Here is a 24,601-nt window from a genome sequence, read left to right as displayed (position 1 = left end):
CGTCTTTCACGTTGCATGTGAACACAACAATTAGTGTGCACACATTCTACAAACGAATATGTTTCTAATCTGAAACATTTTGACATTAGCTTAGCCTCACATTTTCTGTTTGAGAGAAAACAGACTGATTGATCGATATAAAGGCCATATTTCTTGAAGAAAATATACGCCCCCCCCCTACCCCCCCCCCCATTTTTTTTTTTGTTCCCGGAACTCTTAGCTCTCAATTCTATACTTCCTTACTCTAAATGCCAGAGGCATTAAGGAGGGGAGTGGTCAAATTATGTAATAAAAAACAAGTAATGCAGTTAAACATATAGCACAGAACAAGTATCTCCTGATCATACAGTGAATCACGACGTTATAAAAGTAAGTTTCTCCTAATTATACAATGTTAGCTAAACAGCTATGAAAGAGTTCGTTATCATTGATGCATGCAATTTAAGCAGCAATATGGTTCCAGTCACAAGTTGTAGGCGCGATGAAGATTGAAAAAAACGTTTTAGTGTTTCAGCGACCCAGACCAACTTTGTGAACGTGATCAGGGCGCTGGATTTATCCGGCTGGAAAGCCACTGTCGCCCAAAATCCTGCCTTTTCTGTACGCTCCCGTTTTAATATCGCACCCTCCTTGAAATCCGTGAAAAATGTCGAACCGTGCAGCCGCCCGAGCTTCTGTCAGATTTGAGGAGTGTGGGCGTTTTGTAGCTTCAATGCCGGCGAGAAGAGCTAGCCAAGAGAATGTATGTTTACTTCCGGCGAGTCTATTCGGATTCCTAATGTACACTTCAAGCAGCACGAGTTATAATACGTTTTCCTTTTTTGCTACTAAGCAGGGGTTTGTGATGATGATGTGGCATCATTCAAAATGAACCACGTACGCGCCAGGCCGCAGTACGAAGCTGACCGACTTCACCACTGTTTGCGAAATTTAATTTTGGTGGAAAGTAACTGAATTGTAGTATTTAGGCACAAACTTTTGACACAAACGAACATGTGAAGAGGGAAATTTCGAACACTTGAAGAATGGACGGAACAATCTCACGCGCAATTCCGGATTTCGCCCGAATTCGTATCGAGGTATCACAATTAGGAAGCGGCCGAGCGGCATCAGGAGTAACCCTCTCTACCCCGATCCGCGTTGGCGCCCCTGAGCAGTGCTACAGTGTATAATGTAGTCGTACGTGCAGTGAATTGGTACTGTAACTGCAGCTGACCCCGTTGACAAGAACATTCAACAAAGGCAATATAGTCTTGTTTTCGATTCAGTGCTTAGGCCCCGCCCAAACGGGCAAGGCCCCATAAAAATTGGCCTATAGGCTCATTAAAGTGTCCCTCCCCACGGTAACCTTTAGTAAAAGGCGAAAGATTAGTACGTGGATTTGAGGAGAGACCTGAGCGATACTCCAAAACCGTTTCGCTCGTCACCCCATTGCAGCAGTTATGTCTATGTGTGCTCGTTAACGGCGCAAACTATGACAAAATTATTGCATAGTTACAGTGCAAACTGGGTTTCTAGCCAAGTATAAGTACTATATAACGCCATTAGAGTTGTTCTTTTAGTAAAAATAATGAAATTATTGTATGAATTCGGATCTTAGGCTCAACGTATTCTTGTAAACGGGAAAACTTCGTGGTCTAGGCACATTGCTTTTGCTTCTTGTGCTTTTTGGCGCGGCCATCGCCATCTAGTGTCGCTAACATACAACACATAGCGGCGCTAACGTCTTTCACGTTGCATGTGAACACAACAATTAGTGTGCACACATTCTACAAACGAATATGTTTCTAATCTGAAACATTTTGACATTAGCTTAGCCTCACATTTTCTGTTTGAGAGAAAACAGACTGATTGATCGATATAAAGGCCATATTTCTTGAAGAAAATATACGCCCCCCTACCCCCCCATTTTTTTTTTTGTTCCCGGAACTCTTAGCTCTCAATTCTATACTTCCTTACTCTAAATGCCAGAGGCATTAAGGAGGGGAGTGGTCAAATTATGTAATAAAAAACAGGTAATGCAGTTAAACATATAGCACAGAACAAGTATCTCCTGATCATACAATGAATCACGACGTTATAAAAGTAAGTTTCTCCTAATTATACAATGTTAGCTAAACAGCTATGAAAGAGTTCGTTATCATTGATGCATACAATTTAAGCAGCAATATGGTTCCAGTCACAAGTTGTAGGCGCGATGAAGATTGAAAAAAACGTTTTAGTGTTTCAGCGACCCAGACCAACTTTGTGAACGTGATCAGGGCGCTGGATTTATCCGGCTGGAAAGCCACTGTCGCCCAAAATCCTGCCTTTTCTGTACGCTCCCGTTTTAATATCGCACCCTCCTTGAAATCCGTGAAAAATGTCGAACCGTGCAGCCGCCTGAGCTTCTGTCAGATTTGAGGAGTGTGGGCGTTTTGTAGCTTCAATGCCGGCGAGAAGAGCTAGCCAAGAGAATGTATGTTTACTTCCGGCGAGTCTATTCGGATTCCTAATGTACACTTCAAGCAGCACGACTTATAATACGTTTTCCTTTTTTGCTACTAAGCAGGGGTTTGTGATGATGATGTGGCATCATTCAAAATGAACCACGTACGCGCCAGGCCGCAGTACGAAGCTGACCGACTTCACCACTGTTTGCGAAATTTAATTTTGGTGGAAAGTAACTGAATTGTAGTATTTAGGCACAAACTTTTGACACAAACGAACATGTGAAGAGGGAAATTTCGAACACTTGAAAAATGGACGGAACAATATCACGCGCAATTCCGGATTTCGCCCGAATTCGTATCGAGGTGCCACAATTAGTAAGTGGCCGAGCGGCATCAGGAGCAACCCTCTCTACCCCGATCCGCGTTGGTGCCCCTGAGCAGTGCTACAGTGTATAATGTAGTCGTACGTGCAGTGAATTGGTACTGCAACTGCAGCTGACCCTGTTGACAAGAACGTTCAACAAAGGCAACATAGTCTTGTCTTCGATTCAGTGCTTAGGCCCCGCCCAAACGGGCAAGGCCCCATAAAAATTGGCCTATAGGCTCATTGAAGTGTCCCACCCCACGGTAATCTTTAGTAAAAGGCGAAAGATTAGTACGTGGATTTGAGGAGAGACCTGAGCGACACTCCAAGACCGTTTCGCTCGTCACCCCATTGCAGCAGTTATGTCTATGTGTGCTCGTTAACGGCGCAAACTATGACAAAATTATTGCATAGTTACAGTGCAAACTGGGTTTCTAGCCAAGTATAAGTACTATATAACGCCATTAGAGTTGTTCTTTTAGTAAAAATAATGAAATTATTGTACGAATTCGGATCTTAGGCTCAACGTATTCTTGTAAACGGGAAAACTTCGTGGTCTAGGCACATTGCTTTTGCTTCTTGTGCTTTTTGGCGCGGCCATCGCCATCTAGTGTCGCTAACATACAACACATAGCGGCGCTAACGTCTTTCACGTTGCATGTGAACACAACAATTAGTGTGCACACATTCTACAAACGAATATGTTTCTAATCTGAAACATTTTGACATTAGCTTAGCCTCACATTTTCTGTTTGAGAGAAAACAGACTGATTGATCGATATAAAGGCCATATTTCTTGAAGAAAATATACGCCCCCCTACCCCCCCCCCCCCCATTTTTTTTTTTGTTCCCGGAACTCTTAGCTCTCAATTCTATACTTCCTTACTCTAAATGCCAGAGGCATTAAGGAGGGGAGTGGTCAAATTATGTAATAAAAAACAAGTAATGCAGTTAAACATATAGCACAGAACAAGTATCTCCTGATCATACAATGAATCACGACGTTATAAAAGTAAGTTTCTCCTAATTATACAATGTTAGCTAAACAGCTATGAAAGAGTTCGTTATCATTGATGCATGCAATTTAAGCAGCAATATGGTTCCAGTCACAAGTTGTAGGCGCGATGAAGATTGAAAAAAACGTTTTAGTGTTTCAGCGACCCAGACCAACTTTGTGAACGTGATCAGGGCGCTGGATTTATCCGGCTGGAAAGCCACTGTCGCCCAAAATCCTGCCTTTTCTGTACGCTCCCGTTTTAATATCGCACCCTCCTTGAAATCCGTGAAAAATGTCGAACCGTGCAGCCGCCTGAGCTTCTGTCAGATTTGAGGAGTGTGGGCGTTTTGTAGCTTCAATGCCGGCAAGAAGAGCTAGCCAAGAGAATGTATGTTTACTTCCGGCGAGTCTATTCGGATTCCTAATGTACACTTCAAGCAGCACGAGTTATAATACGTTTTCCTTTTTTGCTACTAAGCAGGGGTTTGTGATGATGATGTGGCATCATTCAAAATGAACCACGTACGCGCCAGGCCGCAGTACGAAGCTGACCGACTTCACCACTGTTTGCGAAATTTAATTTTGGTGGAAAGTAACTGAATTGTAGTATTTAGGCACAAACTTTTGACACAAACGAACATGTGAAGAGGGAAATTTCGAACACTTGAAAAATGGACGGAACAATAACACGCGCAATTCCGGATTTCGCCCGAATTCGTATCGAGGTGCCACAATTAGTAAGTGGCCGAGCGGCATCAGGAGTAACCCTCTCTACCCCGATCCGCGTTGGTGCCCCTGAGCAGTGCTACAGTGTATAATGTAGTCGTACGTGCAGTGAATTGGTACTGCAACTGCAGCTGACCCCGTTGACAAGAACGTTCAACAAAGGCAATATAGTCTTGTTTTCGATTCAGTGCTTAGGCCCCGCCCAAACGGGCAAGGCCCCACAAAAATTGGCCTATAGGCTCATTGAAGTGTCCCTCCCCACGGTAATCTTTAGTAAAAGGCGAAAGATTAGTACGTGGATTTGAGGAGAGACCTGAGCGATACTCCAAGACCGTTTCGCTCGTCACCCCATTGCAGCAGTTATGTCTATGTGTGCTCGTTAACGGCGCAAACTATGACAAAATTATTGCATAGTTACAGTGCAAACTGGGTTTCTAGCCAAGTATAAGTACTATATAACGCCATTAGAGTTGTTCTTTTAGTAAAAATAATGAAATTATTGTACGAATTCGGATCTTAGGCTCAACGTATTCTTGTAAACGGGAAAACTTCGTGGTCTAGGCACATTGCTTTTGCTTCTTGTGCTTTTTGGCGCGGCCATCGCCATCTAGTGTCGCTAACATACAACACATAGCGGCGCTAACGTCTTTCACGTTGCATGTGAACACAACAATTAGTGTGCACACATTCTACAAACGAATATGTTTCTAATCTGAAACATTTTGACATTAGCTTAGCCTCACATTTTCTGTTTGAGAGAAAACAGACTGATTGATCGATATAAAGGCCATATTTCTTGAAGAAAATATACGCCCCCCCCCCTACCCCCCCCCCCATTTTTTTTTTGTTCCCGGAACTCTTAGCTCTCAATTCTATACTTCCTTACTCTAAATGCCAGAGGCATTAAGGAGGGGAGTGGTCAAATTATGTAATAAAAAACAAGTAATGCAGTTAAACATATAGCACAGAACAAGTATCTCCTGATCATACAATGAATCACGACGTTATAAAAGTAAGTTTCTCCTAATTATACAATGTTAGCTAAACAGCTATGAAAGAGTTCGTTATCATTGATGCATGCAATTTAAGCAGCAATATGGTTCCAGTCACAAGTTGTAGGCGCGATGAAGATTGAAAAAAACGTTTTAGTGTTTCAGCGACCCAGACCAACTTTGTGAACGTGATCAGGGCGCTGGATTTATCCGGCTGGAAAGCCACTGTCGCCCAAAATCCTGCCTTTTCTGTACGCTCCCGTTTTAATATCGCACCCTCCTTGAAATCCGTGAAAAATGTCGAACCGTGCAGCCGCCCGAGCTTCTGTCAGATTTGAGGAGTGTGGGCGTTTTGTAGCTTCAATGCCGGCGAGAAGAGCTAGCCAAGAGAATGTATGTTTACTTCCGGCGAGTCTATTCGGATTCCTAATGTACACTTCAAGCAGCACGAGTTATAATACGTTTTCCTTTTTTGCTACTAAGCAGGGGTTTGTGATGATGATGTGGCATCATTCAAAATGAACCACGTACGCGCCAGGCCGCAGTACGAAGCTGACCGACTTCACCACTGTTTGCGAAATTTAATTTTGGTGGAAAGTAACTGAATTGTAGTATTTAGGCACAAACTTTTGACACAAACGAACATGTGAAGAGGGAAATTTCGAACACTTGAAGAATGGACGGAACAATATCACGCGCAATTCCGGATTTCGCCCGAATTCGTATCGAGGTGCCACAATTAGTAAGTGGCCGAGCGGCATCAGGAGTAACCCTCTCTACCCCGATCCGCGTTGGTGCCCCTGAGCAGTGCTACAGTGTATAATGTAGTCGTACGTGCAGTGAATTGGTACTGCAACTGCAGCTGACCCCGTTGACAAGAACGTTCAACAAAGGCAACATAGTCTTGTCTTCGATTCAGTGCTTAGGCCCCGCCCAAACGGGCAAGGCCCCATAAAAATTGGCCTATAGGCTCATTGAAGTGTCCCACCCCACGGTAATCTTTAGTAAAAGGCGAAAGATTAGTACGTGGATTTGAGGAGAGACCTGAGCGATACTCCAAGACCGTTTCGCTCGTCACCCCATTGCAGCAGTTATGTCTATGTGTGCTCGTTAACGGCGCAAACTATGACAAAATTATTGCATAGTTACAGTGCAAACTGGGTTTCTAGCCAAGTATAAGTACTATATAACGCCATTAGAGTTGTTCTTTTAGTAAAAATAATGAAATTATTGTACGAATTCGGATCTTAGGCTCAACGTATTCTTGTAAACGGGAAAACTTCGTGGTCTAGGCACATTGCTTTTGCTTCTTGTGCTTTTTGGCGCGGCCATCGCCATCTAGTGTCGCTAACATACAACACATAGCGGCGCTAACGTCTTTCACGTTGCATGTGAACACAACAATTAGTGTGCACACATTCTACAAACGAATATGTTTCTAATCTGAAACATTTTGACATTAGCTTAGCCTCACATTTTCTGTTTGAGAGAAAACAGACTGATTGATCGATATAAAGGCCATATTTCTTGAAGAAAATATACGCCCCCCCCCTACCCCCCCCCCATTTTTTTTTTTGTTCCCGGAACTCTTAGCTCTCAATTCTATACTTCCTTACTCTAAATGCCAGAGGCATTAAGGAGGGGAGTGGTCAAATTATGTAATAAAAAACAAGTAATGCAGTTAAACATATAGCACAGAACAAGTATCTCCTGATCATACAGTGAATCACGACGTTATAAAAGTAAGTTTCTCCTAATTATACAATGTTAGCTAAACAGCTATGAAAGAGTTCGTTATCATTGATGCATGCAATTTAAGCAGCAATATGGTTCCAGTCACAAGTTGTAGGCGCGATGAAGATTGAAAAAAACGTTTTAGTGTTTCAGCGACCCAGACCAACTTTGTGAACGTGATCAGGGCGCTGGATTTATCCGGCTGGAAAGCCACTGTCGCCCAAAATCCTGCCTTTTCTGTACGCTCCCGTTTTAATATCGCACCCTCCTTGAAATCCGTGAAAAATGTCGAACCGTGCAGCCGCCCGAGCTTCTGTCAGATTTGAGGAGTGTGGGCGTTTTGTAGCTTCAATGCCGGCGAGAAGAGCTAGCCAAGAGAATGTATGTTTACTTCCGGCGAGTCTATTCGGATTCCTAATGTACACTTCAAGCAGCACGAGTTATAATACGTTTTCCTTTTTTGCTACTAAGCAGGGGTTTGTGATGATGATGTGGCATCATTCAAAATGAACCACGTACGCGCCAGGCCGCAGTACGAAGCTGACCGACTTCACCACTGTTTGCGAAATTTAATTTTGGTGGAAAGTAACTGAATTGTAGTATTTAGGCACAAACTTTTGACACAAACGAACATGTGAAGAGGGAAATTTCGAACACTTGAAGAATGGACGGAACAATCTCACGCGCAATTCCGGATTTCGCCCGAATTCGTATCGAGGTATCACAATTAGGAAGCGGCCGAGCGGCATCAGGAGTAACCCTCTCTACCCCGATCCGCGTTGGCGCCCCTGAGCAGTGCTACAGTGTATAATGTAGTCGTACGTGCAGTGAATTGGTACTGTAACTGCAGCTGACCCCGTTGACAAGAACATTCAACAAAGGCAATATAGTCTTGTTTTCGATTCAGTGCTTAGGCCCCGCCCAAACGGGCAAGGCCCCATAAAAATTGGCCTATAGGCTCATTAAAGTGTCCCTCCCCACGGTAACCTTTAGTAAAAGGCGAAAGATTAGTACGTGGATTTGAGGAGAGACCTGAGCGATACTCCAAAACCGTTTCGCTCGTCACCCCATTGCAGCAGTTATGTCTATGTGTGCTCGTTAACGGCGCAAACTATGACAAAATTATTGCATAGTTACAGTGCAAACTGGGTTTCTAGCCAAGTATAAGTACTATATAACGCCATTAGAGTTGTTCTTTTAGTAAAAATAATGAAATTATTGTATGAATTCGGATCTTAGGCTCAACGTATTCTTGTAAACGGGAAAACTTCGTGGTCTAGGCACATTGCTTTTGCTTCTTGTGCTTTTTGGCGCGGCCATCGCCATCTAGTGTCGCTAACATACAACACATAGCGGCGCTAACGTCTTTCACGTTGCATGTGAACACAACAATTAGTGTGCACACATTCTACAAACGAATATGTTTCTAATCTGAAACATTTTGACATTAGCTTAGCCTCACATTTTCTGTTTGAGAGAAAACAGACTGATTGATCGATATAAAGGCCATATTTCTTGAAGAAAATATACGCCCCCCTACCCCCCCATTTTTTTTTTTGTTCCCGGAACTCTTAGCTCTCAATTCTATACTTCCTTACTCTAAATGCCAGAGGCATTAAGGAGGGGAGTGGTCAAATTATGTAATAAAAAACAGGTAATGCAGTTAAACATATAGCACAGAACAAGTATCTCCTGATCATACAATGAATCACGACGTTATAAAAGTAAGTTTCTCCTAATTATACAATGTTAGCTAAACAGCTATGAAAGGGTTCGTTATCATTGATGCATACAATTTAAGCAGCAATATGGTTCCAGTCACAAGTTGTAGGCGCGATGAAGATTGAAAAAAACGTTTTAGTGTTTCAGCGACCCAGACCAACTTTGTGAACGTGATCAGGGCGCTGGATTTATCCGGCTGGAAAGCCACTGTCGCCCAAAATCCTGCCTTTTCTGTACGCTCCCGTTTTAATATCGCACCCTCCTTGAAATCCGTGAAAAATGTCGAACCGTGCAGCCGCCTGAGCTTCTGTCAGATTTGAGGAGTGTGGGCGTTTTGTAGCTTCAATGCCGGCGAGAAGAGCTAGCCAAGAGAATGTATGTTTACTTCCGGCGAGTCTATTCGGATTCCTAATGTACACTTCAAGCAGCACGACTTATAATACGTTTTCCTTTTTTGCTACTAAGCAGGGGTTTGTGATGATGATGTGGCATCATTCAAAATGAACCACGTACGCGCCAGGCCGCAGTACGAAGCTGACCGACTTCACCACTGTTTGCGAAATTTAATTTTGGTGGAAAGTAACTGAATTGTAGTATTTAGGCACAAACTTTTGACACAAACGAACATGTGAAGAGGGAAATTTCGAACACTTGAAAAATGGACGGAACAATATCACGCGCAATTCCGGATTTCGCCCGAATTCGTATCGAGGTGCCACAATTAGTAAGTGGCCGAGCGGCATCAGGAGCAACCCTCTCTACCCCGATCCGCGTTGGTGCCCCTGAGCAGTGCTACAGTGTATAATGTAGTCGTACGTGCAGTGAATTGGTACTGCAACTGCAGCTGACCCCGTTGACAAGAACGTTCAACAAAGGCAACATAGTCTTGTCTTCGATTCAGTGCTTAGGCCCCGCCCAAACGGGCAAGGCCCCATAAAAATTGGCCTATAGGCTCATTGAAGTGTCCCACCCCACGGTAATCTTTAGTAAAAGGCGAAAGATTAGTACGTGGATTTGAGGAGAGACCTGAGCGACACTCCAAGACCGTTTCGCTCGTCACCCCATTGCAGCAGTTATGTCTATGTGTGCTCGTTAACGGCGCAAACTATGACAAAATTATTGCATAGTTACAGTGCAAACTGGGTTTCTAGCCAAGTATAAGTACTATATAACGCCATTAGAGTTGTTCTTTTAGTAAAAATAATGAAATTATTGTACGAATTCGGATCTTAGGCTCAACGTATTCTTGTAAACGGGAAAACTTCGTGGTCTAGGCACATTGCTTTTGCTTCTTGTGCTTTTTGGCGCGGCCATCGCCATCTAGTGTCGCTAACATACAACACATAGCGGCGCTAACGTCTTTCACGTTGCATGTGAACACAACAATTAGTGTGCACACATTCTACAAACGAATATGTTTCTAATCTGAAACATTTTGACATTAGCTTAGCCTCACATTTTCTGTTTGAGAGAAAACAGACTGATTGATCGATATAAAGGCCATATTTCTTGAAGAAAATATACGCCCCCCTACCCCCCCCCCCATTTTTTTTTTTGTTCCCGGAACTCTTAGCTCTCAATTCTATACTTCCTTACTCTAAATGCCAGAGGCATTAAGGAGGGGAGTGGTCAAATTATGTAATAAAAAACAAGTAATGCAGTTAAACATATAGCACAGAACAAGTATCTCCTGATCATACAATGAATCACGACGTTATAAAAGTAAGTTTCTCCTAATTATACAATGTTAGCTAAACAGCTATGAAAGAGTTCGTTATCATTGATGCATGCAATTTAAGCAGCAATATGGTTCCAGTCACAAGTTGTAGGCGCGATGAAGATTGAAAAAAACGTTTTAGTGTTTCAGCGACCCAGACCAACTTTGTGAACGTGATCAGGGCGCTGGATTTATCCGGCTGGAAAGCCACTGTCGCCCAAAATCCTGCCTTTTCTGTACGCTCCCGTTTTAATATCGCACCCTCCTTGAAATCCGTGAAAAATGTCGAACCGTGCAGCCGCCTGAGCTTCTGTCAGATTTGAGGAGTGTGGGCGTTTTGTAGCTTCAATGCCGGCAAGAAGAGCTAGCCAAGAGAATGTATGTTTACTTCCGGCGAGTCTATTCGGATTCCTAATGTACACTTCAAGCAGCACGAGTTATAATACGTTTTCCTTTTTTGCTACTAAGCAGGGGTTTGTGATGATGATGTGGCATCATTCAAAATGAACCACGTACGCGCCAGGCCGCAGTACGAAGCTGACCGACTTCACCACTGTTTGCGAAATTTAATTTTGGTGGAAAGTAACTGAATTGTAGTATTTAGGCACAAACTTTTGACACAAACGAACATGTGAAGAGGGAAATTTCGAACACTTGAAAAATGGACGGAACAATAACACGCGCAATTCCGGATTTCGCCCGAATTCGTATCGAGGTGCCACAATTAGTAAGTGGCCGAGCGGCATCAGGAGTAACCCTCTCTACCCCGATCCGCGTTGGTGCCCCTGAGCAGTGCTACAGTGTATAATGTAGTCGTACGTGCAGTGAATTGGTACTGCAACTGCAGCTGACCCCGTTGACAAGAACGTTCAACAAAGGCAATATAGTCTTGTTTTCGATTCAGTGCTTAGGCCCCGCCCAAACGGGCAAGGCCCCACAAAAATTGGCCTATAGGCTCATTGAAGTGTCCCTCCCCACGGTAATCTTTAGTAAAAGGCGAAAGAAAATGTTTTATTACACCCGAAGGTGACATGTCAAGTACAGTAGTACAAAGCAGACCCATCAACACCGTAACATGGGATCAATACAAATATGTGAAAACATGACAGGATGCTGGATGACAACAGGAGGACAACACCCTCCAAATCAAAATTGGCTGTAAGCATGAATATTGTTCACAAATGACAACCAAATGAGCAAATCATCACTTTGCACACACCCAAAAGTTACGACAGACAACAAAAGAGGCCTAACCTCATAGGTTACACAGCTGCTGGTGTGGGTCTGAGCTTGCCGCTATGTTACATCAAAGACCCTCAAACAGTTAAAAACGTGGATTTGAGGAGAGACCTGAGCGATACTCCAAAACCGTTTCGCTCGTAACCCCATTGCAGCAGTTATGTCTATGTGTGCTCGTTAACGGCGCAAACTATGACAAAATTATTGCATAGTTACAGTGCAAACTGGGTTTCTAGCCAAGTATAAGTACTATATAACGCCATTAGAGTTGTTCTTTTAGTAAAAATAATGAAATTATTGTATGAATTCGGATCTTAGGCTCAACGTATTCTTGTAAACGGGAAAACTTCGTGGTCTAGGCACATTGCTTTTGCTTCTTGTGCTTTTTGGCGCGGCCATCGCCATCTAGTGTCGCTAACATACAACACATAGCGGCGCTAACGTCTTTCACGTTGCATGTGAACACAACAATTAGTGTGCACACATTCTACAAACGAATATGTTTCTAATCTGAAACATTTTGACATTAGCTTAGCCTCACATTTTCTGTTTGAGAGAAAACAGACTGATTGATCGATATAAAGGCCATATTTCTTGAAGAAAATATACGCCCCCCTACCCCCCCATTTTTTTTTTTTTTGTTCCCGGAACTCTTAGCTCTCAATTCTATACTTCCTTACTCTAAATGCCAGAGGCATTAAGGAGGGGAGTGGTCAAATTATGTAATAAAAAACAAGTAATGCAGTTAAACATATAGCACAGAACAAGTATCTCCTGATCATACAATGAATCACGACGTTATAAAAGTAAGTTTCTCCTAATTATACAATGTTAGCTAAACAGCTATGAAAGAGTTCGTTATCATTGATGCATACAATTTAAGCAGCAATATGGTTCCAGTCACAAGTTGTAGGCGCGATGAAGATTGAAAAAAACGTTTTAGTGTTTCAGCGACCCAGACCAACTTTGTGAACGTGATCAGGGCGCTGGATTTATCCGGCTGGAAAGCCACTGTCGCCCAAAATCCTGCCTTTTCTGTACGCTCCCGTTTTAATATCGCACCCTCCTTGAAATCCGTGAAAAATGTCGAACCGTGCAGCCGCCTGAGCTTCTGTCAGATTTGAGGAGTGTGGGCGTTTTGTAGCTTCGATGCCGGCGAGAAGAGCTAGCCAAGAGAATGTATGTTTACTTCCGGCGAGTCTATTCGGATTCCTAATGTACACTTCAAGCAGCACGAGTTATAATACGTTTTCCTTTTTTGCTACTAAGCAGGGGTTTGTGATGATGATGTGGCATCATTCAAAATGAACCACGTACGCGCCAGGCCGCAGTACGAAGCTGACCGACTTCACCACTGTTTGCGAAATTTAATTTTGGTGGAAAGTAACTGAATTGTAGTATTTAGGCACAAACTTTTGACACAAACGAACAAGTGAAGAGGGAAATTTCGAACACTTGAAAAATGGACGGAACAATATCACGCGCAATTCCGGATTTCGCCCGAATTCGTATCGAGGTGCCACAATTAGTAAGTGGCCGAGCGGCATCAGGAGTAACCCTCTCTACCCCGATCCGCGTTGGTGCCCCTGAGCAGTGCTACAGTGTATAATGTAGTCGTACGTGCATTGAATTGGTACTGCAACTGCAGCTGACCCCGTTGACAAGAACGTTCAACAAAGGCAATATAGTCTTGTTTTCGATTCAGTGCTTAGGCCCCGCCCAAACGGGCAAGGCCCCACAAAAATTGGCCTATAGGCTCATTGAAGTGTCCCTCCCCACGGTAATCTTTAGTAAAAGGCGAAAGATTAGTTCGTGGATTTGAGGAGAGACCTGAGCGATACTCCAAAACCGTTTCGCTCGTCACCCCATTGCAGCAGTTATGTCTATGTGTGCTCGTTAACGGCGCAAACTATGACAAAATTATTGCATAGTTACAGTGCAAACAGGGTTTCTAGCCAAGTATAAGTACTATATAACGCCATTAGAGTTGTTCTTTTAGTAAAAATAATGAAATTATTGTATGGTTTCGGATCTTAGGCTCAACGTATTCTTGTAAACGGGAAAACTTCGTGGTCTAGGCACATTGCTTTTGCTTCTCGTGCTTTTTGGCGCAGCCATCGCCATCTAGTGTCGTTTAACATACAACACATAGCGGCGCTAACGTCTTTCACGTTGCATGTGAACACAACAATTAGTGTGCACACATTCTACAAACGAATATGTTTCTAATCTGAAATTAGCTTAGCCTTACATTTTCTGTTTGAGAGAAAACAGACTGATTGATCGATATAAAGGCCATATTTCTTGAAGAAAATATACGCCCCCCCCTACCCCCCCCCCCCCCCATTTTTTTTTTTGTTCCCGGAACTCTTAGCTCTCAATTCTATACTTCCTTACTCTAAATGCCAGAGGCATTAAGGAGGGGAGTGGTCAAATTATGTAAAAAAATACAAGTAATGCAGTTAAACATATAGCACAGAACAAGTATCTCCTGATCATACAATGAATCACGACGTTATAAAAGTAAGGTTCTCCTAATTATACAATGTTAGCTAAACAGCTATGAAAGAGTTCGTTATCATTGATGCATACAATTTAAGCAGCAATATGGTTCCAGTCACAATTGTTGTAGGCGCGATGAAGATTGACAAAAACGTTTTAGAGTTTCAGCGACCCAGACCAACTTTGTGAACGTGATCAGGGCGCTGGATTTATCCGGCTGGAAAGCCACTCTCGCCCAAAATCCTGAATTTTCTGTATGCTCCCGTTTTAATATCGCACCCTCCTGACATCCGTTAAAAATGTCGAACCGTGCAGCCACCTGAGCTTCTGTCAGATTTGAGGAGTATGGGCGTTATGTAGCTTTGATGCCGGCGAGAAGAGCTAGCCAAGAGAATGTATGTTTACTTCATGCGAGTCTATTCGGATTCCTAATGTACACTTCAAGCAGCACGAGTTATAATACGTTTTCCTTTTTTGCTACTAAGCAGGGGTTTACGATAATCATGTGGCACCATTCAAAATGAACCACGTACGCGCCAGGCCGCAGTACGAAGCTGACCGACTTCACCGCTTTTTGCAAAATTTAATTTTGGTGGAAAGTAACTGAATTGTAGTATTTAAGTACAAACTTTTGACACAAACGAACATGTGAAGAGGGAAATTTCGAACACTTGAAAAATGGACGGAACAATCTCACGCGCAATTCCGGATTTCGCCCGAATTCGTATCGAGGTATCACAATTAGGAAGCGGCCGAGCGGCATCAGGAGTAACCCTCTCTACCCCGATCCGCGTTGGCGCCCCTGAACAGTGCTACAGTGTATAATGTAGTCGTACGTGCAGTGAATTGGTACTGTAACTGCAGCTGACCCCGTTGACAAGAACATTCAACAAAGGCAATATAGTCTTGTTTCCGATTCAGTGCTTAGGCCCCGCCCAAACGGGCAAGGCCCCACAAAAATTGGCCTATAGGCTCATTGAAGTGTCCCTCCCCACGGTAATCTTTAGTAAAAGGCGAAAGAAAATGTTTTATTACACCCGAAGGTGACATGTCAAGTACAGCAGTACAAAGCAGACCCATCAACACCGTAACATTGGATCAATACAAATATGTGAAAACATGACAGGATGCTGGATGACAACAGGAGGACAACACCCTCCAAAAAGTAAAAGGCGAAAGAAAATGTTTTATTACACCCGAAGGTGACATGTCAAGTACAGCAGTACAAAGCAGACCCATCAACACCGTAACATGGGATCAATACAAATATGTGAAAACATGACAGGATGCTGGATGACAACAGGAGGACAACACCCTCCAAATCAAAATTGGCTGTAAGCATGAATATTGTTCACAAATGACAACCAAATGAGCAAATCATCACTTTGCACACACCGAAAAGTTACGACAGACAACAAAAGAGGCCTAACCTTATAGGTTACACAGCTGCTGGTGTGGGTCTGAGCTTGCCGCTATGTTACATCAAAGACCCTCAAACAGTTAAAAACACTCTGTTTTTGGATACAAGAAAATATCGTGTTGACCATTGACGGAGGAACTCTTGTTCCCCCAAAACAAACAGCCGTTCCTCTAAATGAGCATGAATGATTGTACGCAATTTGCGCAACCTGGGAAACATTGCTCTGTTTTGTCTTCTCGACCTCTCGGAAACATTACGGAAGTGCCACAGTACATACATCACTGTATAGTACACCAAATATTCAAATTTATTCCGCTGTCTGGGGGCATGTGTAGGAAACACACCGAAAACCTTCCCAACAAACTTCCACATAGTAGACGCGACTACACATTCTTTTATAGGATGATTATTAGTCTCTACTTGAGCACAGTTTATGCATTTGTTATTTGGCACCATGCCCCATCTATTCAGTCTGTCCCTGGTTGGCAAGATGCCCCACGAGTACTGCCAGTAGACATCTCTGACAGATGATGGCAAGTCACGCGAAGATACAGGTTTCCAATTGTGTGTCGGACCTGGCAAAGACTTCGAAGGCGGGGCCGACATACACATGGTTTCACACAGCCTGGATACTGGTGCTGAGCGCCACAACACATTCGGAAGCGCTTCAAGTTGTGCATACATACGTGCTGCAGCAGCATACTGGGGCGCTGGTACAACAGCTGTTGGTGCTAAGTTGCCTAGGCCTCGAGGCACTAGAGTGCGCTTGTAATGGCCTAACCAATACAATAATAATACCCTTCCTTGAAAAGATTCATCTTCTAGAAGATCACAAGTGCACTTTGTACAGAGAATTCTGCTGAAAGTGACGACGCAAGGTAGGCTCCAGCCTCCCTTTGCCTTCGGAAGACGGAGGGATGTTTGTGTTACGTACTGCGATTTCCCGAGCCAGAACCAAGAGAAGATGAGAGTGTTTACTGTGCGTACCGTTGATGACGGTGGTAGGGCCACACGTGCTGCAAACCAGAGCTTGCTACACATTACGTTCTTAATTAGATAAGCTCTTTCTTCCAAAGACAAGGATCCTGCCGACACAGCTTCAGTCTGTCGTCGTATCCCGCTCACAATATCTTTCCACATGTGCGGGGAAACTCCACTTGCGCAAAAAATAGCGCCCAATATACGCATGTGATCCACTTGTCTGATTCCACCTGGTAATGCGATGTTGTTATTTCCTAAATTTAGTGCTTCGCACTTATCGATGTTCACTCTGGCACCCGACAAAGTGGAGTAAACATTGTAAGTTGTAAAGACGCCGGCAAGGCTGTCCACATCTTCTAGGAAAAGGGTAACATCATCTGCGTAAGCAGAGACTTTAACGCGGCTTGAACCTGGCATTGGGAGGCCCCTTATTGTTGTATTGTTTTGCCAACGCCTTAACAATGGGTCAATTGCCAACACGAACAGTACAGGGGATAGAGGGCATCCTTGCCGGACCCCTCTTGTGACATTAAATGTTGGTGTTACGATCCCGTTCAACAACAATTCCCCAGTCATATTTGAATACAACAGTTCAAGAACTTGGATGAACTCTTTGGGAAAATTATAACAACGCAGCACTTCGAAAAGGTATTGATGTTCGAGGCGGTCAAAAGCTTTCGCCTGATCTATAGCAACCAGAAAACCTGGTGCTGCCCGCGCTTTCGTGTATTGTATTATGTCTCGAGTAAGGTTGAGAGATGAAAATATGCTCCTTCCAGGAATGGAACAGGTCTGGAGAGGACTAACTATTTTACTTAATAGTCCTTTAAGACGCTGGACGAGTAGGGCTGCAAATATTTTATAGTCTGCATTCAAAAGAGTTATTGGTCTCCACGATGCTGGTTTTGCAAGATCTGCGCCGGGTTTAGGCAGGAGGGTTACACGTCCTCTTGAAAATGATCTAGGCATCCCTTTGCATTCCAGCACTGCATTTAGTAGGGCTACTAAAGCGTCGCTGACTTCTGACCAGCAGGCTCGGTAAAATTCGACGGGTAGACCATCCGTCCCGGGAGCTGCTCCGCTGTTCATAGTTTTCAGGACGAGAAACAGTTCTTGCTTGTCGGTGGAGGCGGTTAAACTTTTTCCTTCTGCATCATCCAATTGTGGAAGACTACAACAAAAATTAGTGATTTCATTCTTGAGTGTTTCGGCAGTTTTCGTGCATTCTGACATAAAAGCATCACTGAACCAGTTATAGAACATCCTTTCGATGTCTCGACGCAGTCCGCTCTCGCTCCCATCTTCAACAAATACTTTTTCTATAAACGACGAACTACTGCGAGCGGAACTTGACGTGCGTGCCAAACGCAGCACCTCTGGATCGGAGACTGGTCGATTTGTTGCCCATGCCTTTGCTGACGTCTGTGAGGTTCTGCACAAAAGGCGGCTATATCGGTCGCGCTGGCGTTCGAGGTATTCCTGGAAAAGTTGAGACTTCGAACCTCCCGTTCGCACTATGCGAATGCGTCGCAAACTTTCGCAGATCTGCTCCGTCTCAGCTTTCTTTCTCTTTCTGCTTGCCCTTATGCATGCGGACCTCCAGCTTTGTTTCAAATCGTCCCATTTGTCAATGTCTTGCTTCCGCGGAGTAAGCGAATCCTCTACTGCTGCCTTGATTTCAGCTAAAGCCGCGGGATCACGTAGAGAAGCTACGTCTAGCCTCCAAAGGTCTCCACGATCCCCGGGCTTCCCTTCTAAATGCAGGATAATGGAAAACGGCTGGTGGTCCGAGATGTGGCCAGCGTCAGGGGAGAATGCTAGGACATTGCATTGTACAAGACGGGGGACTAGTTCAGGTGGAAGATACACGCGGTCTAGCCTCGTCTGTGTTCGCCTTTGTCGCCATGTGCCACCAAAAGTGTCGCCTTTCATGTGCACCCAGGCGTCAGTCAATTGATATTCGCGGACGAATCGTGCTAATTCGGCCGCATGTGCTATGGACCCATCCTGTCCAGGGCCTCGTATGTCGCGCCTGGCATCCAGAACGCAGTTGAAATCGCCTAGTACCAAAAACGGATGGTTTTCTAAAATGAAAGGGGCCAGCTCGGTGAAGAAACGTTTCAAATTCGGCCGCGTCGCTGGAGCATAAATGTTTAGTGCACGAAATTTTTTTTCACCCCAGAAAAAATCAAAGGCAATCACTCGGCCTTCCGTGTCAAACAAACGAAAACTGCCATGCAGTAATGGTCTGCAAAAAACCACTACGCCCACACCACGACTCCGTGAAGGGCTATAGGAAAAATAAGCTTTAACGGAGAACTCTTCACAGAATCTTTTGACTTCTTTTGAGTTCCGCAGGTTACATTCCTGCAGGAACAGGAGATCTACTTTGTTTTCTCTTGCAAAATGGACTATTTCTCTTTGCTTGTTTCTATTTCTAAATCCTTGTGCATTGAGTGTTACTATGTGTAAGTATGCCATTTCTATTTGTATGAAGGGCATTGAAACGCTGGCTTACCGACTTGAACAAAAAACTTTCTGCGGCCCAACGGCGTACAGGCGGGGTACAATGCGACGCACACGCGCTGAAAAAAGTGCACAGAATAATACAGGAGTAACTGGAGACGGCAGATGCGGCAAAGCGGGCAGTGTCCGAGATGCAGACGGTTGGCGTGGCGACACGTGCGGGCGGCTGCCGGAAGATGACTGCGCCGTTGATAGCGAGGCTGGGTAGGCGTGGACGAGGCATTCCAGTTCTGTTGAAAGGAGAGAGGGGGGGGAAAGAAGGAGGGGAAGAGAAAAAAAAAGAAAAAAGAGCGGACAACGGTGCAAGATGACTGGCTCTAAGGCGATTCCGCATCTGAAGTGAAGTCCATGGCGCTTTCGTCCGGTGTCTTTTTTGACTTCTTAAGCGGGGCAATATCTTTTCTTGCCGCCATGCTGCTGTCTGAGGAGGACAGTTGTCTTTTAGAGTCTTCCGCTTGCGGTCGACTTCTCCCTGTGCTTGTATTTCTCCTGTTGGTGTTTTCTTCTGGTCTGGGCTCGAGGCGTGGCTCTGTTATGTTACTGGGACCGTGCGTGTCGTCGGGGAGGCCAAGATGGCTGCTGAAAGGGGCGTGGCCGCTGTATAAACTATGGCTGCTGGTAGCGCCATATTCAATGCTGCCCGACTTTCGCGCTGCTTCCAGGAGGTCTGATACTTGACTTATAGGGTTAACAAGGCGTGGGTCTTTGGGGATGTTCTGTCTTTCTGTATGAAGGCGTCTTTCTTCTTCCTGGTCTTGCTGAGAGCTTGAGTCTGACAGCTCGGAAGCGTTGTTGTCAGTAGACGTAGTCTCACCCGTGGTCGGCGCGTTCCCTTCGACTGAGGAAGCATCTGTGTTTTGAGTGGTGACCGACGTGACCTGTGTCTTCTCAGAGTCATCTTGTACTGCATCTCGCTGTAGGGAACCTTCTTCGGGATTCCGAATTCCTTCACTTACAGCGGGTGTGGGGGGTTGCTGGGGGGGCAGAGTGGCGGCAGCAGCGTATGAGCGCGGCTGGGCACAGTCAACTGTAGCGTGACTTCCCTGACAGCGTCTGCATGGCTCTTTGCACTCACTAGTTGCGTGGCCGTAAACTGCGCACCGCGCGCACCTCGCCGTCTTGCATGCGACTTTGAAGTGTCCTTCGACACCGCACCTGGAACACACTCTTTTCATTCCTTTATACTCTATCATAACGCGGTAGCCAGCCACAACGATGAAGTTGGGTGCCGGCTTCACCATTTCTAACTTGACAAGTCTGGTGCCGTTGGAGATGTCCGAGCGGTCCTTGAATACGACGTCCGAGACGCCGTGACACTTCCCGTAGGGAGCAAGGGCTGCCACAAGGGCCTCATCGCTGATGCACGGTGGCAGGCGATACACGGTCACGTAGACCACAGGTGAACCCATCTGTTCCAGAGGAACAACCTTGTTCGCAAGCTTGATTGATCCGCTTGCCGCCATCTTGGCCGCCTGGGCCGCTGAGCGGACGGCAGCCAAGAACCTCGTGCCTCCGTGGTGCTGCAGGTAGATCAGCCCACCGGCTCCGACGATTTCTTCGATTGCGTCGATGATAGCATCCACTGGTGTATGCTCCGGCGCACTGAAAAAGAAACACTGCGCCTTTGACGGGCGCTGTAACGGCGATTGGCGGTTCATCCTTGCGATGCCCAAGCAACCACGCTGCGCGCGGCGCCGGGGCCTTAATTACCACTTCTCACCCGCAAATGCCTCTCACCACCGTCCGGTTCGACGCACTATACTAACCCTAAATTAGTAAAAGGCGAAAGATTAGTACGTGGATTTGAGGAGAGACCTGAGCGATACTCCAAAACCGTTTCGCTCGTCACCCCATTGCAGCAGTTATGTCTATGTGTGCTCGTTAACGGCGCAAACTATGACAAAATTATTGCATAGTTACAGTGCAAACTGGGTTTCTAGCCAAGTATAAGTACTATATAACGCCATTAGAGTTGTTCTTTTAGTAAAAATAATGAAATTATTGTATGAATTCGGATCTTAGGCTCAACGTATTCTTGTAAACGGGAAAACTTCGTGGTCTAGGCACATTGCTTTTGCTTCTTGTGCTTTTTGGCGCGGCCATCGCCATCTAGTGTCGCTAACATACAACACATAGCGGCGCTAACGTCTTTCACGTTGCATGTGAACACAACAATTAGTGTGCACACATTCTACAAACGAATATGTTTCTAATCTGAAACATTTTGACATTAGCTTAGCCTCACATTTTCTATTTGAGAGAAAACAGACTGATTGATCGATATAAAGGCCATATTTCTTGAAGAAAATATACGCCCCCCTACCCCCCCATTTTTTTTTGTTCCCGGACTCTTAGCTCTCAATTCTATACTTCCTTACTCTAAATGCCAGAGGCATTAAGGAGGGGAGTGGTCAAATTATGTAATAAAAAACAAGTAATGCAGTTAAACATATAGCACAGAACAAGTATCTCCTGATCATACAATGAATCACGACGTTATAAAAGTAAGTTTCTCCTAATTATACAATGTTAGCTAAACAGCTATGAAAGAGTTCGTTATCATTGATGCATACAATTTAAGCAGCAATATGGTTCCAGTCACAAGTTGTAGGCGCGATGAAGACTGAAAAAAACGTTTTAGTGTTTCAGCGACCCAGACCAACTTTGTGAACGTGATCAGGGCGCTGGATTTATCCGGCTGGAAAGCCACTGTCGCCCGAAATCCTGCCTTTTCTGTACGCTCCCGTTTTAATATCGCACCCTCCTTGAAATCCGTGAAAAATGTCGAACCGTGCAGCCGCCTGAGCTTCTGTCAGATTTGAGGAGTGTGGGCGTTTTGTAGCTTCAATGCCGGCGAGAAGAGCTAGCCAAGAGAATGTATGTTTACTTCCGGCGAGTCTATTCGGATTCCTAATGTCCACTTCAAGCAGCACGACTTATAATACGTTTTCCTTTTTGCTACTAAGCAGGGGTTTGTGATGATGATGTGGCATCATTCAAAATGAACCACGTACGCGCCAGGCCGCAGTACGAAGCTGACCGACTTCACCACTGTTTGCGAAATTTAATTTTGGTGGAAAGTAACTGAATTGTAGTATTTAGGCACAAACTTTTGACACAAACGAACATGTGAAGAGGGAAATTTCGAACACTTGAAAAATGGACGGAAAAATATCACGCGCAATTCCGGATTTCGCCCGAATTCGTATCGAGGTGCCACAATTAGTAAGTGGCCGAGCGGCATCAGGAGTAACCCTCTCTACCCCGATCCGCGTTGGTGCCCCTGAGCAGTGCTACAGTGTATAATGTAGTCGTACGTGCAGTGAATTGGTACTGCAACTGCAGCTGACCCCGTTGACAAGAACGTTCAACAAAGGCAACATAGTCTTGTCTTCGATTCAGTGCTTAGGCCCCGCCCAAACGGGCAAGGCCCCATAAAAATTGGCCTATAGGCTCATTGAAGTGTCCCACCCCACGGTAATCTTTATTAAAAGGCGAAAGAAAAAAATTTTATTACACCCGAAGGTGACATGTCAAGTACAGCAGTACAAAACAGGCCCGTCAATACCATGGCACGGGATCAATACAATCATGTAAAAACATGAGAGGATGCTGAGATTAGTACGTGGATTTGAGGAGAGACCTGAGCGATACTCCAAGACCGTTTCGCTCGTCACCCCATTGCAGCAGTTATGTCTATGTGTGCTCGTTAACGGCGCAAACTATGACAAAATTATTGCGTAGTTACAGTGCAAACTGGGTTTCTAGCCAAGTATAAGTACTATATAACGCCATTAGAGTTGTTCTTTTAGTAAAAATAATGAAATTATTGTATGAATTCGGATCTTAGGCTCAACGTATTCTTGTAAACGGGAAAACTTCGTGGTCTAGGCACATTGCTTTTGCTTCTTGTGCTTTTTGGCGCGGCCATCGCCATCTAGTGTCGCTAACATACAACACATAGCGGCGCTAACGTCTTTCACGTTGCATGTGAACACAACAATTAGTGTGCACACATTCTACAAACGAATATGTTTCTAATCTGAAACATTTTGACATTAGCTTAGCCTCACATTTTCTGTTTGAGAGAAAACAGACTGATTGATCGATATAAAGGCCATATTTCTTGAAGAAAATATACGCCCCCCCCTACCCCCCCCCCCCCCATTTTTTTTTTGTTCCCGGAACTCTTAGCTCTCAATTCTATACTTCCTTACTCTAAATGCCAGAGGCATTAAGGAGGGGAGTGGTCAAATTATGTAAAAAAATACAAGTAATGCAGTTAAACATATAGCACAGAACAAGTATCTCCTGATCATACAATGAATCACTACGTTATAAAAGTAAGTTTCTCCTAATTATACAATGTTAGCCAAACAGCTATGAAAGAGTTCGTTATCATTGATGCATGCAATTTAAGCAGCAATATGGTTCCAGTCACAAGTTGTAGGCGCGATGAAGATTGAAAAAAACGTTTTAGTGTTTCAGCGACCCAGACCAACTTTGTGAACGTGATCAGGGCGCTGGATTTATCCGGCTGGAAAGCCACTGTCGCCCAAAATCCTGCCTTTTCTGTACGCTCCCGTTTTAATATCGCACCCTCCTTGAAATCCGTGAAAAATGTCGAACCGTGCAGCCGCCCGAGCTTCTGTCAGATTTGAGGAGTGTGGGCGTTTTGTAGCTTCAATGCCGGCGAGAAGAGCTAGCCAAGAGAATGTATGTTTACTTCCGGCGAGTCTATTCGGATTCCTAATGTACACTTCAAGCAGCACGAGTTATAATACGTTTTCCTTTTTTGCTACTAAGCAGGGGTTTGTGATGATGATGTGGCATCATTCAAAATGAACCACGTACGCGCCAGGCCGCAGTACGAAGCTGACCGACTTCACCACTGTTTGCGAAATTTAATTTTGGTGGAAAGTAACTGAATTGTAGTATTTAGGCACAAACTTTTGACACAAACAAACATGTGAAGAGGGAAATTTCGAACACTTGAAAAATGGACGGAACAATCTCACGCGCAATTCCGGATTTCGCCCGAATTCGTATCGAGGTATCACAATTAGGAAGCGGCCGAGCGGCATCAGGAGTAACCCTCTCTACCCCGATCCGCGTTGGCGCCCCTGAGCAGTGCTACAGTGTATAATGTAGTCGTACGTGCAGTGAATTGGTACTGTAACTGCAGCTGACCCCGTGGACAAGAACATTCAACAAAGGCAATATAGTCTTGTTTTCGATTCAGTGCTTAG

General features: G+C 44.6%; 1 protein-coding gene and 7 non-coding genes across 8 annotated transcripts; all 8 read right to left on the bottom strand.

Annotated features, from left to right (window-relative positions):
• Nucleotides 1-1,275: 1,275 nt before the first annotated feature.
• LOC146195855 (U5 spliceosomal RNA) lies at nucleotides 1,276-1,401 on the bottom strand. Its single transcript, XR_014706279.1, has one exon. It is a non-coding gene; the product is annotated as a U5 spliceosomal RNA (small nuclear RNA).
• Nucleotides 1,402-2,991: 1,590 nt separating this feature from the next.
• Nucleotides 2,992-3,117, bottom strand: LOC146195854 (U5 spliceosomal RNA). Its single transcript, XR_014706285.1, has one exon. It is a non-coding gene; the product is annotated as a U5 spliceosomal RNA (small nuclear RNA).
• A 1,597-nt stretch (nucleotides 3,118-4,714) lies between these two features.
• LOC146195853 (U5 spliceosomal RNA) lies at nucleotides 4,715-4,840 on the bottom strand. Its single transcript, XR_014706261.1, has one exon. It is a non-coding gene; the product is annotated as a U5 spliceosomal RNA (small nuclear RNA).
• Nucleotides 4,841-6,437: 1,597 nt separating this feature from the next.
• Nucleotides 6,438-6,563, bottom strand: LOC146195852 (U5 spliceosomal RNA). The gene has a single exon (XR_014706284.1). It is a non-coding gene; the product is annotated as a U5 spliceosomal RNA (small nuclear RNA).
• Nucleotides 6,564-8,159: 1,596 nt separating this feature from the next.
• Nucleotides 8,160-8,285, bottom strand: LOC146195851 (U5 spliceosomal RNA). Its single transcript, XR_014706278.1, has one exon. It is a non-coding gene; the product is annotated as a U5 spliceosomal RNA (small nuclear RNA).
• A 1,590-nt stretch (nucleotides 8,286-9,875) lies between these two features.
• Nucleotides 9,876-10,001, bottom strand: LOC146195850 (U5 spliceosomal RNA). Its single transcript, XR_014706283.1, has one exon. It is a non-coding gene; the product is annotated as a U5 spliceosomal RNA (small nuclear RNA).
• Nucleotides 10,002-13,635: 3,634 nt separating this feature from the next.
• LOC146195849 (U5 spliceosomal RNA) lies at nucleotides 13,636-13,761 on the bottom strand. The gene has a single exon (XR_014706256.1). It is a non-coding gene; the product is annotated as a U5 spliceosomal RNA (small nuclear RNA).
• A 5,704-nt stretch (nucleotides 13,762-19,465) lies between these two features.
• LOC146195848 (uncharacterized) lies at nucleotides 19,466-21,152 on the bottom strand. The gene has a single exon (XM_084596294.1). The coding sequence runs from the start codon at nucleotides 21,008-21,010 to the stop codon at nucleotides 19,670-19,672; it is 1,341 nt and encodes a 446-aa protein (XP_084452420.1). The 5' UTR covers nucleotides 21,011-21,152; the 3' UTR covers nucleotides 19,466-19,669.
• Nucleotides 21,153-24,601: the final 3,449 nt, after the last annotated feature.

This window comes from Amblyomma maculatum, chromosome 3, assembly GCF_055883805.1.
Source record: "Amblyomma maculatum isolate TAMU_Amacu chromosome 3, ASM5588380v1, whole genome shotgun sequence".
NCBI classification, from domain to species: Eukaryota; Metazoa; Arthropoda; class Arachnida; order Ixodida; family Ixodidae; genus Amblyomma; species Amblyomma maculatum.
This window is presented reverse-complemented; position numbering and strand designations above follow the sequence as displayed.

Bases quoted from the DNA above. Each gene is read 5' to 3' on its own strand.
- LOC146195848 (XM_084596294.1), bottom strand. From the start codon at position 21,010: ATGAACCGCCAATCGCCGTTACAGCGCCCGTCAAAGGCGCAGTGTTTC.